We start from the raw sequence: 16,094 nt of genomic DNA on the forward strand, positions 1-16,094 counted from the left end.
CCTTTTATACTGATTTATATTTTTTTTGTGTATTGGGAACTCTTCCAGAGGAAGAGGTTGAGAAATATTTTTCATTTGATTCAGTTCCTGCTCATATTGTTGGAAATCAGTACTTTTGATTTTTTTTTTTTAATGGAGTGCCAGTGGACCCTTTATTACAGGGTGCAGAGTATTTTACAGCCTTTTGCACTATACACTTTGTACAGCGTGTACACTCACTGAGCACTTTATTAGAAACACTACACTAATACTGGGTAGGGCCTCCCTTTGCTCTCAAAACAGCCTCAATTCTTCGTGGCATGAATTCTACAAGATGTTGGAAACATTCCTTTGAGATTCTGGACCATGTTGACATTATTGCATCACACAATTCCTGCAGATTTTTCAGGAGCACTTTCATGCTGCAAATCTCCCGTTCTACCACGTCTCAATGATGTTCTGTTGGATTCGGATACGGTGACTGGGAAGGCCACTGAAGAACACTGAACTCATTGTCATGTTCATGAAACCAGTTTGAGACGACTTTTTGCTTTGTGTTATGGTGCATTATCATGTTGGCAGTAGCCATTAGAGGATGGTAAATTGTAGCCATGAAGGGATGCACATGATCAGCAGCAATACTCAAATAGGCTGTGGCATTCAAGCATTTACATTTACATTTTTGGCATTTGGCAGATGCCCTTATCCAGAGCGACTTACATTTATCTCATTTTTTTTATACAACTGAGCAGTTGAGGGTTAAGGGCCTTGCTCAAGGGCCCAGCAGTGGCAGCTTGGTGGTGCTGGGGATTGAGTGATTGGTATTAACGGGCCCAAAGTGTGCCAAAAAAACATTCCCCACACCATTACACCACCTCCACCAGCATGGACTGTTGACACAAGGCAGGTTGGGTCCATGGATTCATACTGTTGGTGCCAAATTCTGACCCTACCATCTGTGTGCCTCGGCAGAAACCGAGATTCATCAGACCAGGCTATGTTTTCCAGTCTTCAACTGTCCAGATGAAAATCCCAGGAGATCAGCAGTTGTAAAAATACTGAAACCAGCCTGTCTGGCACCAACAATCATGCCACAGTCAAAATAACAGATTTTTTCCCCCGATTCTAATGGTTGATGTGAACATTACCCAAAGCTGCTGGCCCGTATATGCATGATTTTATGCATTGCACTGTTGCCTTATGATTGGCTGATTAGATAATTGCATGAATGAGTAGGTGTACAGGTGTTCCTAATAAAGAGTTCGGTGAGTGTATATTTTTTAACACTTTTACATGTTTTTGATTCTGTTAATGTACATAAAGAATGATGAATGGTACCAAAAACCAACCATTCAGTAAAATATGTTGTCAAACAATGTGTTGTCTTAATTCCTAATGACTTGGAAAGAATGTGTATAAAATCTTAATGTTTTACATTTATTCATTTGGGTGACACTTCTATCCAAGGTGTCTTACAAATGACACAAGATAGAACTGAGCAACTGCAGGTTTAAGTGTCCTGGTCCAACAGTGGCAGCTTGGCAGTGGTGGGATTTGAATGCTTAACCCTTCAATGAGTAGCACAAAGTCTTAAGCACTGAGCTACCACTTTGTGAGCAACCTTCTGCATCTGTTCATAATATTGCAGGTATGTAAAGACCACATCTTTAACTGTTGTGGAATAAAAGACTAAATATTGTAATAACATTCTACAGTGGGGGGTTGAAGTGCTTTTTCTTTCTTTTTAGTTGAGTCTTAGGGTTGTAAAGTTCTAAAACACCACCTCTGTCAGAAATAAAGGTAAGGCACTCGACTCTTTCCTGTTGCTGGGGCGGTATCATCAAGGGGACATCTTTTGTACCTTTATTATGTACAGTATGTTTTTACTGGGAAAAATGCACATTGTTTACATTTATAAAGTTGTGAGTGGTCTTTAAGGTCCAATTATGTACCTTTATTTTTACGGTGCAGAATCCATACATAAGATGATCCCTTGATGGTACCACACCAGCTACAAGGAAAAGTAGTAGTGTGGTCGGTTTCATTCAGGTACACTAGCTGCATGTTTGGGGAAAACACCCCGTAGTTATTGTATAATATGGAGGATGATCATAGAAGCTTTGAGGTGTTTTTGTTTCTAGTGGTCCCCAGATTGTATTATAAATTTTGCCAAGAATATTTTACCTCAAAATGTGGTTGCCTCTTCCAGGAGGTTAAGACTTGGCCATGGGTCTTTTAACGAGATGATTGAAATAATGTTTGATAGAAACATGCATCCAAAATAACAGGAAGGATGAAATCTTAGCTGCAAGATTTGAACCCTTTTGAAAACCTCACTGTTCCGTGATCCCTGATTCGATCCTGAGGTTTCCTCCCGGTACTCCAGTTTTCTCCCACTTCCTGTCCCATGCCCAGTGTTCCTGGATAGGCTTCAGATCTAGCACAACCCTGACCAGGATAAAGCACTTTCTGAAGACAGATGAATGAATGAATGAATGAATGAAAACCTTGGTCTGAACTGAAGAGGACATTCAACATGGAGACTGTCCAAGAAGGCATGCACCATGATTCCTACAAGCCTCACCAACTTTACAGGAAGAAGCTTAGTGCTAGTGTTCTCTCCAGGTTAGCCTTCCTCAAGTTTTAAATATAGCTCGAAACATCATTGCATGTGTTATATATTTTATATATATAACCTTTTTTCCTGCTAGTTTTCATAAAGGTTACCAATAATTCCGAGTGGATTGTAATATAGCAATAAACTATGTTGCAGTTCCCTAAAAACATTTGTAACTCATGATGTATTAGCTACATTTACTGTACCTGTCATAAATATTCAGCTATATTTTGTCTCGCTTGAACAAGACAGGACACATCTGTATGGGGGAAATCACTAACAGCTGGAATCAGTTTCAGCGCGCGCTTTGCGAAATTGTGCACAACTGGATGTCCATAGAGGCGCGATTACAGGGCAGAAGTGGGCTGACACGTCTCCCGGGGTGAGTAAGAGAAACAGAGGCGTAATTCGTTAAAAAGTAAAAGAAATGCTGGAGGTTATTAAAGCTAATAACGCAGAGCGCTTACTGATCCACCGCTCAATTCATAATTAGTGACTATTAACGCTATTAACGGCTCTATAGCTGATCTATTCCGCTTTTATAAAATGAGGAACAATGGCACATGAAAACAGTTTCCGAAACCCTCATTAGTAGTGGTGATGAATTTCAGCTTGACTTGTAGGACTGCTCATTTCTTCTGCACTCCGGGAATTCCATATAAAGCCGGGAATTAAAGGAATAAAGTTAATAAAGTCAGATTTGTAGCCTGTTTGAGGAAGTCGGAGATCTCATACTAGCATACTCAACAGTAAAAGAGTAGATCAGGGAACAGAGACGGGTCCTGACATAGAAAGATCCTACTAGTCTACTTAGTGCTCTAGTGGGAGGTTTGGGAAGGCTTCTTGGGAAGGTTTATGCCCAGAAATTAGTGTGAAACAAACTAAAGTAGCAGGAAAGTCACATAAAGACCTGTGTAAGTCACATCTGCAAAGATATAACCTGAAATAAATCAAAGTTTATTAATCAGCTCATTACCAATCAATCATTACCTTTAACCAAACTTTGTTTAAAATGATTTTTACTTTTAACTTTGTTTAAAATGATTTTTTTGTTTTTTAAAAAAAGGACTGCGTTCAAGCATTTAACCCTGGTTTTATTGTTGAGGAAACTTACTGACTTGGATACTGTTACTCCGTTACATTATACTCAGATGTAAACTGTAGTTGCAGTCTTCCCTGCTGCAGAATCCAGCTTGGTCTAACAGCTAGCAGTGGCCCAAACACAGGCCGAGCTAGTCAAACTGGTAGACAATCTGCCGAGCTGGCGTGTTATTTTCCAGCTTCTTTATTACTTGGCTAAATTACTTGACATTGAATGATTGATACATTTTCTAATGCCTTACTCTTGGTATTTTCTTAAACATAACTTGTCTGTAATGTAGCATTATTAGAGGTAGGCTAATTCTTTCTGCTAGCTCTTACCAGTTGGAAAGATGGTCTACCAGTTTGACCTGCTCTGTTTGTGTTTGGGTAACTGTTAGCAGGTCAGATCAAAGTGGATTTTTTTTTAGCAGTGTCAGAAAAAAAGTTATATCTAGAGCCTATTCTTTCCTCTATGTAGGACCCTATAACAGATTTTCCCTACCACAGAGATTTCTAAGTAGAACTTCTTTAGGAAGTTAAGAAACTTTTACTGTCGCATGAACCCTCTAGGAACCCTTTTTAAGGGTTTAATTTAAATCTTGCAATCGAGGTGGTTTTAATTTCCAATACTGCAGCATGTATTAGAGGGAGAGTTCATTTAAGAACAGTTTTATTGGCTTTCACTCAAAAAAAGTAGCCTATAGATTACTAAAGTAATGCTGATGCTTTTTTTTTTTTTTTAGATCATCCATCTTGGCAGACGATGTAAATGTAATCCCAGATGTAGGCTTTAATAAGAGGTGAATGTTTTACTCATAAGCTGGGTTTAACATTCAAAGTGTGTTTAATTTATTTTCTGCTTTTTGCAACCTTTCTACAAAAAAAGGCAAAAAAAAAAGAATAGAAACTGCACAAAATTACTTCTTGCAAAAATAGCATAGCTTGCTTGTTATATTTCTTAGTTCATATCTAAATAAATGCCTCAAAGAGCAAACATAAGTTTCTGTAAGATGCTCAGTATGAATTGACTGGCTTCTGTTCTGTGCTGGCCTGGTGTGGAAAGCTTATAGTCAGTTTTTTTGGTCAAGTTTGTCTTGAGAACTACTTCATCATGGTCCACTTATTAGAACTCTTACAACTCTTAACAACTTTTGGAGCATTTTATTTAATCTGTGCAGATCCTCTAACTTTGCTCTTCTGATGTAATAGTGAATAGATTTATGCAGTAGCCATTTCTTTGAGTACATTATTAGCTAAACACATGATTTCACAGCACTGGAACACTGAAAATCAGCGATAGTCTCTACTTGAGGTGTGGTTCAGAGAACTGGGGAATGTTTTACATTTAGAACAAATTAACTACCCTTTCACTGGCAACACAACCACACAGTTACACACATTTATCAGTGTAATTCCAAACTATAATGATCATTCATTCATCTCCAACTTTTCCTTTTATCTCAAGGGATTACAGTGAGTGTTTTTCACATAATACATCCACAGGGGAACAATTTTTGAAATATTGCTTTGAAACCAGCACAAAAACCATATATTGACAACCAGCGCTACATTCTCGATTCTCGCTCAAAAGTTAGTAAAAAAAGATAAAACACATGGCAGGTTTTTGACTTTCCACTCTTGACACTGTGAATATATTATGTCTAATATTCATGAGCGTAACATTTTATGAAGATAACTTCTTGTTTTACAATGATGATCAAAATGACAATAAGTCAAAAATATATCAATCAACAAGAAATCTGCACTCATGAAACACAGCATTCAGGATTTATTGCTCAAATTCTACAAACAAGAGGCAAGCTCACAGACTGAGTGGCTATGGGTTAAACATCTGTGAGCTTAATTACTAAAATATGTAGAATAAAGTTTCCAACTATGTGTGTAGGCTATGTAGTATATTTTATTTTATTTTATTTTTATAAAAGATGATACTCTTATAGAAGGTAATAGTCATGGTATGTGTGGGAGACTAAATACCTAAAAACATTTGATTGTAATTTGTTATCTAAGCACTTGGAAAATTTTACAATCAAAATTCATTAATTTTGTAGCTGTAAAAGTAAAACCACAGTGTGCTCAATAGGTGCTTTTACTGTTACCTTAAACAGGCAACTCAATCGGCCCGTAGACATCAATAACTCCTAATCTAATGGGTGAATCTGAAAAAATTGATGAAATTCTACTGAATGTGATCAAATTAGTAAGAATTTCTTGCACAAATATTTCATTGTGTCCTTGTTAAAGGGTTAACCTCCAAAAAAGGGGGCACATATTTTAAAGACGGTGCAGTAGTACAGAGGATAGTGGTCAGGGTTCCTGGGTTCAATCCTGAGCTTTCTCTCTGTGTGGAATTTTTCATTTTCTCCCTATGTCTTCCCACCACCCAAAAACATGATGGTAGGTGGTTTGGCAATGCTAAATTGCTCCTAGGTGTGAATAAATTTGTGAATGTGTATGCGCATGGTGCTCATAACAGGCTCTGTGTGTACTAGTGTACAATCCAGGGCTTATTCCCGCCTCCTGCCCAGTGTTCCCGGATTCACCGCCTTCCAGACCAGGATAAAACAGTTACTGAAAATGAATGAACGGACAGTTCATTTATTAATCTGGTGAACTAATACCATATTAATGATTCTTACATTTTAAAAGGTTACATCTAGAATCATATTCTTTCCTCTAGAGAAGAACTATATGAACAACTCTATAACAGAGAGTTTCCCCTACCACAGAGCTTTCCAGGAATAACTGCTCTAGGAGGCTATGTTGTTTTGTTATTGTATGTTGAAATGATTGTCCTGGTTTCAGTTTAACACTGTATAACAGAACCACATATCTCTTTTCCCCTACAAAGATTTGACTTTTTATCTATCAACTGCTGAACTATTTGTCTGTTGAAAATAATAAAGCAGTTTACTCTTAAACATGACCATGCACACAGTCCTGCAAAAGAAAATGGATGCATGTTGATGTTGGTGGAGTTTTTGGACTCAGTACTCAGTTGGCATTTGAAAGATCTAAAAAAAAAAAAAAAAAAGTTTCAACAAAAATTGTGCTTGTGAAGTTCAAACCCTGTCCTTCCACAAAAGATAAACTGTGGCATAATAGCTGTAAATCTTTTTTAGATCTGGAGAATAAATCAGTCGCATACATCTGAAAACCTCAGATTTCAGTTCAGCGTTTTTTTTTTTTTTTTAGCTTTCTTTGTCAGCAAACTGTAGTACGCCTTCACACAGCTTTTGTTTGGAAAAGTTAGAAAAGAGTCATCTGTTTCTCCAGCTCTGAGACGTCATGGTGCAGATAAGCTGCCTGACCAGACAGAAGCAAGAGTGGGAGTGGAGCTGGAATGGCTCTTTGTGAACCAGAGATACATGTGCACTAAAAAAAATGCTGTCAGGAAGGAAGAAGAATGAGACCCATTTAAACCAGCTCCACATGTGTGCAGGGACTCAGGGGACTCACTTTCAGGGTCTGCTTAAGATGGACCCTGGACATGTCTCTGGTGGAGCTTTTCTAACAGCTCCTCTAACATCACGTGCACTTTAGTACAATAAATTACTGTGCGCTCATTGAGTTATAATTGGTTTGGGAAAAGCTTTAAGTCATTTTTGATATTTTGTTCTCTCCGTGCAGATGTGTAAGAAAAAAGAATGGCTATGCTGAGGAAAAGTAAGTACCAGCTTTTTCCACTGCATGCGCTGTATGTAATGGTCTACATTTGTTCTTGAACTGTAGATTTACACACTACGTGTAAAACACTTGGGGGAGCACTGTTATATGAAAATAATCAACAGCAGGGTGGTGTGATGCGGCCCAATGCAAGACAGAGTTACTTTTACCACCCCGAAGTGGATTATTTTAATATAACATCATGTCCCAAAGTGTTTCATTCCTTTTATAACACAGCAGTTTGCCAACATTTTTTTTTTGTTTAAATAACAAATGACATATAATGCTTTTTTCCATTTATAGTTACATTTTATGTTATCACTTACATTACAGCAGCTACAGCAGGGAGCAGTTGTTCCCTCACTAGCCTCACTCTTTTGTTCTCTCTCTTGAAGATACTTAGCTTAAAAAAATCAATCTTACATTACAGAGAAACTGCAAAAAGCACTCCTCTCCTCTGTCTCTCCTCTGACTTTCCTGTGGAGGAAAACATAAAGTTAGAGGTTTACCTCTAAACATTGCAAAGCGCTGACACTGGAGACCTCTTCAGTAAATGCTAAATAGATGTCTCCTCACAGACAACTTCACATCAGTTTGATTTGGAAAGCTGTAGATAATAGGGGAAAAGGAGAAATTTATCAAATGCCCTTCAGTTTTTACAGGATGGAGGAGCTGTAGCTCAAGCTAAAAGAAATGTGATGATAAATTACTCAGCATGTGGAATATGAGACATGAATGAGACAGAGAAAACACAGTTGTAAGGCCAGGGATCAGGGATCTTTGTGCTCTGACATGATATTATACTACTCTCAGAGCTGACTTTGTGTACCTAGATCCTGTGTGTGGGTGTCTGTGCGCGTGTGGGTGTGTGTCTCAGTCTTGGCTGTTGCAGTGTGAATGAGGTAACCATCAGAAATAAAAGTCTGTCGTGTGTGCAAGTCAAACTCCTCCTTGTAAAATTTTAATCTAGAAAGTAAAACTGAGTGTTTCTTTTACAGTATAATGATTAAAATGCATTTGTAGCTTTGTAAAGAAAGTGAAGTGACAGTGCTGGAGGTTGAAAACTTGATTACACGCCATATCTCACTACGGTTTGGCAGTGTTTAGTAACATTTATGCAGCATTACCTCAGCGGGTAATGTTCTGCACTAGAGCCCAAACCTTAGGAGTGCCAGAGAGCCTCTGCTGGACTCAGTTGCTCAGCTGTGTGCTCGGATTGTATCCCAAATCAGCTGTAAGTTGCTTTAAATAATAGCATCTTATTCATTTATACAAATGAATAAATGTTTTTATTTATTTTATTTTATCCTAGTTTTAAAAAACCAGTTTGACTTGGAATATTAGTCGACATCTCTGAAGAAGGTTAAGAAAAAGCAACTGACACTAGCCAGATGTCTCTAGTCATACTTTTGTGCCCAGTTTTTGCCAAATCTCCCAACATTAAATGCAGAACCCGAAGGCCATGTTCTCATAATCACAATAGGGTTTTCTTAAATTCAGTTTGATCAACTGGAATTCAAACATAATTATATTATAGAGAGCACTTTTATTATATTCATTTTCGTGTAAGTTCTAATATTAAACAGACTCATTTTGTTAGGTTGTGGTTCCTGTGCCTCGGATTCATTACCACTGTCCTGAGCTTTGTTACGCAGAGAAAAAAGAAAAATGCTCCGATTCTCTCATGAACTGCAGTTATTTCCTCAGTATTTGGATCTAAACCTGACTGAAAGCCAGTGGATTAAACTGACGATGAGAATTCAGAAACACAATAACCAAGGACTGAAGCAACCAAAGAGATTTTATACAGAAGGATAATCTCATTTTATCCTGTTATTACGATTTCTAATAGAAAGCTTAGTGCTGTTATTTGGGCAAAGGGAATGCACAAAGTACTAAAGGCAGGGGTGCCAATAATTATGGAAGATTAGTTTTTGATTAAAAAATACTTTAAAAAAATAAATATGGCATAAATCTAATAGACAAATAAGTATGTTTTAAATTATTATTCTGCACGTCTTTAAGATGGTGGAGGGTGCCAATAATTTTCAACACCATTGTGGAGTCTGCTGGATCAGTTGTTTTTCAGTGACCTCTAGTGTCTGTGCTCTATAACACCATCTGTGCAAACTCCCTGAACAGGAATAAAACACCACGGGGTGTGCTGTTATAGGAAAATAATCAATGACAGGACGGTGCAATGAGACCTGACGCAAAGCAAGTAGCTGTTACCACCCTGAAGTTGATTATTTTCCAACAACAGCACATTTTGAAGTGTTTTATTCCTCTTTTACCACAGCAATTTGCTGCTGATAAATATTTGTTGACACATGAACGACACATCATGTTTTTTTATCCATTTATAGTTGCATTTAATGTTGTGGAACATCTGCAAAACAAGTCAGTTCCTGTTATAACAGCTATAAACAGATGTTCCCTCATGCTGTTACTATAGAAACAAGAGTGCTTTAGAATGAGAAAATTAATAATAATTAAATTAATCAACACCTTCTGACCAATCAGAATCAAGAATTCAACAGCACTGTGGTATATACAGTATACACTATATTACCAAAAGTATTCGGTCACCTGCCTTGACTCACATATGAACTTAAGTGCCATCCCATTCCTAACCCATAGGGTTCAATATGATGTCGGTCCACCTTTTGCAGCTATTACAGCTTCAACTCTTCTGGGAAGGCTGTCCACAAGGTTGAGGAGTGTGTTTATAGGAATTTTTGACCATTCTTCCAAAAGCGCATTGGTGAGGTCACACACTGATGTTGGTCGAGAAGGCCTGGCTCTCAGTCTCCGCTCTAATTCATCCCAAAGGTGTTCTATCGGGTTCAGGTCAGGACTCTGTGCAGGCCAGTCAAGTTCATCCACACCAGACTCTGTCATCCATGTCTTTATGGACCTTGCTTTGTGCACTGGTGCACAGTCATGTTGGAAGAGGAAGGGGCCCGCTCCAAACTGTTCCCACAAGGTTGGGAGCATGGAATTGTCCAAAATGTTTTGGTATCCTGAAGCATTCAAAGTTCCTTTCACTGGAACTAAGGGGCCAAGCCCAACTCCTAAAAAACAACCCCACACCATAATTCCTCCTCCACCAAATTTCACACTCGGCAAAATGCAGTCCGAAATGTACCGTTCTCCTGGCAACCTCCAAACCCAGACTCGTCCATCAGATTGCCAGATGGAAAAGCATGATTCATCACTCCAGAGAACGCGTCTCCACTGCTCTAGAGTCCAGTGGCGGCGTGCTTTACACCACTGCATCCGACGCTTTGCATTGCACTTGGTGATGTGTGGCTTGGATGCAGCTGCTCGGCCATGGAAACCCATTCCATGAAGCTCTCTGCGTACTGTACTTGGGCTAATCTGAAGGTCACATGAAGTTTGGAGCTCTGTAGCAATTGACTGTGAAGAAAGTCGACGACCTCTTTGCACTACGCGCTTCAGCATCCGCTGACCCCTCTCCGTCAGTTTACGTGGCCTACCACTTCGTGGCTGAGTTGCTGTTGTTCCCAAACTCTTCCATTTTGTTATGATAAAGCTGACAGTTGACTGTGGAATATTTAGGAGCGAAGAAATTTCACGACTGAATTTGTTGCACAGGTGGCATCCTATGACAGTTCCACGCTGGAATTCACTGAGCTCCTGAGAGTGGCCCATTCTTTCACAAATGTTTGTAAAAACAGTCTGCATGCCTAAGTGCTTGATTTTATACACCTGTGGCCAGGCCAAGTGATTAGGACACCTGATTCTGATCATTTGGATGGGTGACCGAATACTTTTGGTAATATAGTGTATCTATCTATCTATCTATCTATCTATATTTGATCATGAGTGTTAGCAGCAGTTGTTCTCTGTGTGTTCCAGTTAATCGAGTGCTCTCCATGCTACTCATCCTGATGGCCTTGGCTCTGCTGTACAGCAAAATGTTCAAAGCACATCAGCCAGAAAAACACTCAGGTACGTATAAAGCTCAGAGTATTAAGCAGGAAGTTAGGGCCTGTTATTTAAAACTGTTCTCATGCTGCAGAGTTCAGGGACAACAAGGCCCCAAACCAAACTGTGGACGATGAATCTGAGCTGGAGACGGACATTCCTGTTGTGATCTGTGCAGCAGAAGAGCGTCTGGGAGCCGCCATGGCGACAATCAACAGTGTGTATAGCAACACGCAAGCCAGTGTGTTCTTCTATATAGTGACCTTGAGAGATGCTATTAAGCTGACAAGGTGGGTCGTGTTATAACAGACCATAGTGTTATAAATCATGATCAGTGACATGAGGTACAGTATATATGTAAAAGATGTATGATTTTCCCCTCATATACAGGATCTTTCCTTGTTCTTTTGTTTTCCTGGTCTCGAGCAGGCAGTACATTAAGAAAACGAAGCTGAAGGAAATCAAGTATAAGATTCTGGAGTTCAAGCCCATGACACTGAAAGGCAAAGTGAAACCAGATTCATCCAGACCAGATCTCCTCCATCCTGTAAGTACTGCTTTATAAAAGAGACTATAAGAGTTTATTCCATAATGTACCTTTTTTGCATTCCATGCAGTATTCAAGAGTTTTTGGATATATAACACTAAATAAAGATTTTTTTTACACTGAACCCACTCTGAAAGGAAAATCTTTTGTTGGAGATGGAACCTTAAGGTGGATTATTTTTGTGAAATCAAGTGCAACAGCTCCACCAGTGGTCAAACACACACACACACAAACACACACACACACACACACACACGCACACACTTTTCAGCCCAGACTGTAGATTCATCACTGACAGTTCTGTCAGGTGATTACACAGAATGACACGCCCCCTAGATTTGATTTCCATTTGGGCTAATATTTTTCTGCTTGCTTCACTGACACATCCGTATCACGTAAACAGCAGTGATTGAGAAGATGTGAAATACAGTTGTGTGTGTAACAAACGTAAACGAGGTGGATTATTTTCTCTATCATTACCTTTGTAGGAGAAGCTAAAAGCAAACTAAACAGCAGGAGGCTAATACATTGAGTGTACAAAATATGGGTCACAGCTATTAACTGTAGACCTACAAAGTGAACCAATATGATAAAATGATGTACCTTGTGTGTGTTGCAGCTGAACTTTGTAAGGTTCTACTTACCCCTGCTTTCTATCAGCAATCATAAGAAGATTGTTTACCTGGATGATGACATCATTGTTCAAGGTATGACCGTTTCAGTTACCCCAAAGTCATTTATTAGCAATAAAATCTGACAGTAGTGGCAGGAAGAGATGGGGGAATGGTTACTTGGCATGTGTGTGTGTGAGAGAAAACTCCAGTGCATTAGTTTCATGAGTGAAACCCACAGGAGATATCCAGGAGCTGTACAGTATCAAGCTGCAGTCAGGACACGCAGCAGCATTCGCTTCAGACTGTGACCTGCCTGCTACACACGAGATGGTGCGCAGTGTGGGCATGCAAGTACGCACATGCTTTTCGTTATATTATGATGCGAGCTTACACAATTACATGTTCAAAAAATAATGACCTTTTTTGCTTGCGCTGCTCTCTCTGTGTACGCCAGACATCCTACATGGGTTTCCTGGACTATCGAAAGCAGGCAATCCGGGAGCTGGGCATTAACCCCAACGACTGCTCCTTTAACCCTGGCGTGTTTGTGGCTGATATTGATGAGTGGAAGAAGCAGAAGATCACTGTACAGCTGGAGAAATGGATGAGTGAGAACGTCAAGTGAGCCCTAAATGTTTTTTTTTTTTTTTAGTTTTCAGGAGAACCCAAAAGTCTGTGTCCTTTCATTGTACTTTGTGAATAATGTTTAACTGGGTTTTTCAATATGAAGACAAACATGGCACCACAGATATGATTTTTCCAAAAAACAGTATGTAGTACATTGTTGGGGTTGGAGTGGTTAGTGGTTGACTGTTCAAGAAAGAGGAATGTCACAATACTCTGCTGCTATAATCATAAAGACTGTTCATCTCAGGACTCATTATTCACAATCTGCTCATACTGAACATCCTTTTAGCTTGCCTTGACTCTACACATGTATGCTGTAATGATTTCTAATAGCAATAATCAGCCACCCAAAAGACAAACGGTTCCCCTGATACAAAGGTTGATACTGCCACTATCTACTTTTTCCATCTTCAATTTATGCACCGTAACTTTAATATTCCACCTTGTACCTGCATCTCTGAATTATTAACATACATTTTTCCCTTTGGCTTTGTAGGGAAAACCTGTACAGCAGTGCCATGGCGGGCGGTGTAGCCACTCCTCCTATGCTCATAGTGTTCCACAACAAATATACAACAATCGACCCTAAGTGGCACGTCAGACACCTGGGTAAGTCAAAACACCTACTTCTTCCTGTTTTTATAGAAATCTTCATTTAACGTCCACAGTGATTTGTTACAGTCGTTCGGAGGGAAAAAAAATTTAATACTCCTTCACATGAAAACTACATTCTGTGGCATCACAGAACTCTTTCCTTTAGGTAAAACCATTTAAACACAAACTCCATGAACTGCAACTGTGTATCCTTGGAAATAGTATAGTGCCCACCATGCCCTCATCTATTTGTGTCATCTATTTTTTGTGAATTTTTGTAATTGAATTTTGATGAGATAGAGAGAATTTGCAATGCTGCAGTTTCTCATGACAATGACAAAGTGGTGAAATTATTCCATTTCAATTTAAAGAATAGTATATAAGGAATAAAACACTTGGGGTGTACTGATATAGGAAGATAATCAATGATGGGCATTTAATGTGGCCTGAGTACAGTATAATACTAAACCTGTGATATAGTAATATAAACCTTTTGATTTGTCTCACAGCCAGAACTATCATCAGAGCTACAGAAATTTAATCAACACCTTCTGACCGATCAGAATTGAGTCTTCAACAGCACTGTGGTACAAATAACTGAGAAAGATTTCCAGTTGAATTTTCTCATTATGTGAACTTCATAAAAATGGTTAAAATAACCAGCAGCAATATCGCTGTTAAAAATGTTCCAGCTAGTTTATGTCACAAAGGGGAATAGTCTGTCAGGTCACCAATTGATCTACTTAATTTATTCATATGAAACATATCTTAAAACTTCTTAATTTCCCATTATCCCCCTCAGGTTGGAGTCCTGATGCTCATTATCCCCAGTCTGTCCTCCAAGAGGCACAACTACTTCACTGGAATGGTCGCTTTAAACCCTGGGATTACCCTTGTGTTCACATTGACCTCTGGGAGAAATGGTTTATTCCTGACCCCTCTGGAAAATTTGCATTGGTGCGGCCTGAAACATGAAAAAAAGACACTTCTACTAATTAAATCTATGACTGAAGATGGACAATGGACATGGCCTGTTTTCATAATAGATTATACACTGTCTGAAGACAACAAAGCTGTAGAACTTAATTCAAGAACTTTGTTATTTAAATACACTGTGCTACTCAATTCATAATATGTGAAGTTCAAAAATGCTTCTAGACCCATAATCATCATATGTTCAAGGATAGCTTAAAAAATTGCCATGCAGTGTATATGCTAAGTTCTTCGTTTTCTGGCCCAGAAATAAGCTCCACCCCCAGCCAGAATACAGCAGCTAAGCTCTGCCTCTTTTTCAACTTGTGAGGCATACAGGAAAGTATCCTCAACCATGGGAGCATGTCATATCAGCATGGCCACTTACACTCACATCAACAGTAAATAAAATATCACTATAGTAGTATTTACTTTAGATAAGTTAGCAAACTCACTAGTTGGTTAACAGTCTGTAACACTGACCGTACATCTTGCTGTTTTGAAAGCAAATGCATCATAAACTCATGATCACTAATGTTAACTGGTTGTTAATAAAATGCATGCTTTCATGAAGGTGTCTACTCTGTAGCTTGAACACACAGAGCGAAAATGACATCATTCTGAGTTCAGACTTGCCATTTCCAAGGCAAATCAAATGCAGTAATAGTTTTACCAGACGGGGTGGGGTCAGCTGAAGGGAAGAAAAGCTTGCAAGTGTTTCTGTGTAAATGAACTGCAATTTTCAGGCAGCAGAGGGCTCTAAAAATTACAAACTGCCCCTTAAACAAAGCATGCAAAGACATTCCTGGTAGAACTAATTGGAACTCTTAGTTCAGGGGTTAGTCTTTACTTTTGATTACAATACCTAGATGCTAACATAGATAGAAGCTTTATTGTCATTGAACAGCAGTACAATGAAATTGAAGCGCCACATCTGATCAGGGCAGAGAGACTAAACCAAGCACACCAATAAAACAATAAAAACAATAAATAATGTTAATAATAATAATAATAATAATTTAAAAAGTCACATTGCATGTTAAAAATTGTGTATTGCACATTAAAATGTAATTTCACATTAAAAGCAAGATGGGAGCTGTTTTGACTTATCCCCATTCAGAGTCCTTACAGCCCATAGATAAAAGCTGTTTTTTAGTCTATTTGTCTTGCTTTTAAAACTCCTGTAGCGCCTCCCAGAGGACAGGAGGCTGAACAGTTCATGACCAGAGTGAGTGTTGTCTTTTCTTATATTCCAGGCCCTGTTGAGACACCTGGTGTTTGCAGTATCTTCGAGGCTGGGCAAGGAACAGCTGATAACATAATTAACCAAGTTGGAAATAAACTTCTTTAATAGTCCACACAGGTGCATCTCTGCTAAGAACAAACATGTCTTCAATCTTTTTACAACACCACTGGGTGGCAG

The 16,094-nt window shown here is 38.8% G+C and overlaps 1 protein-coding gene across 3 annotated transcripts; it reads left to right on the forward strand.

Moving 5' to 3' along the window:
- Window positions 1-1,491: 1,491 nt before the first annotated feature.
- On the forward strand, window positions 1,492-15,894 carry glt8d2 (glycosyltransferase 8 domain containing 2). 3 transcript variants are annotated; one of them, XM_034313048.2, is made up of 12 exons: window positions 1,492-2,604; window positions 2,845-2,978; window positions 7,331-7,366; window positions 11,249-11,341; window positions 11,412-11,607; window positions 11,747-11,864; window positions 12,484-12,571; window positions 12,717-12,829; window positions 12,933-13,099; window positions 13,602-13,714; window positions 14,209-14,286; window positions 14,502-14,623. In XM_034313048.2, exons 3-11 carry the CDS (start codon window positions 7,348-7,350, stop codon window positions 14,238-14,240), a joined length of 939 nt encoding a protein of 312 aa, XP_034168939.1. In that variant the 5' UTR covers window positions 1,492-2,604; window positions 2,845-2,978; window positions 7,331-7,347; the 3' UTR covers window positions 14,241-14,286; window positions 14,502-14,623. The 3 variants fall into 3 exon arrangements, with proteins under 3 accessions (XP_034168939.1, XP_034168938.1, XP_026779134.2); XM_034313047.2 differs by lacking the exon at window positions 14,209-14,286 and having other exon boundaries at window positions 14,502-15,894; XM_026923333.3 differs by lacking the exons at window positions 7,331-7,366; window positions 14,209-14,286 and having other exon boundaries at window positions 14,502-15,894.
- Window positions 15,895-16,094: the final 200 nt, after the last annotated feature.

The sequence above is a fragment of the Pangasianodon hypophthalmus genome, chromosome 18 (assembly GCF_027358585.1).
Source record: "Pangasianodon hypophthalmus isolate fPanHyp1 chromosome 18, fPanHyp1.pri, whole genome shotgun sequence".
Classification (NCBI taxonomy): domain Eukaryota; kingdom Metazoa; phylum Chordata; class Actinopteri; order Siluriformes; family Pangasiidae; genus Pangasianodon; species Pangasianodon hypophthalmus.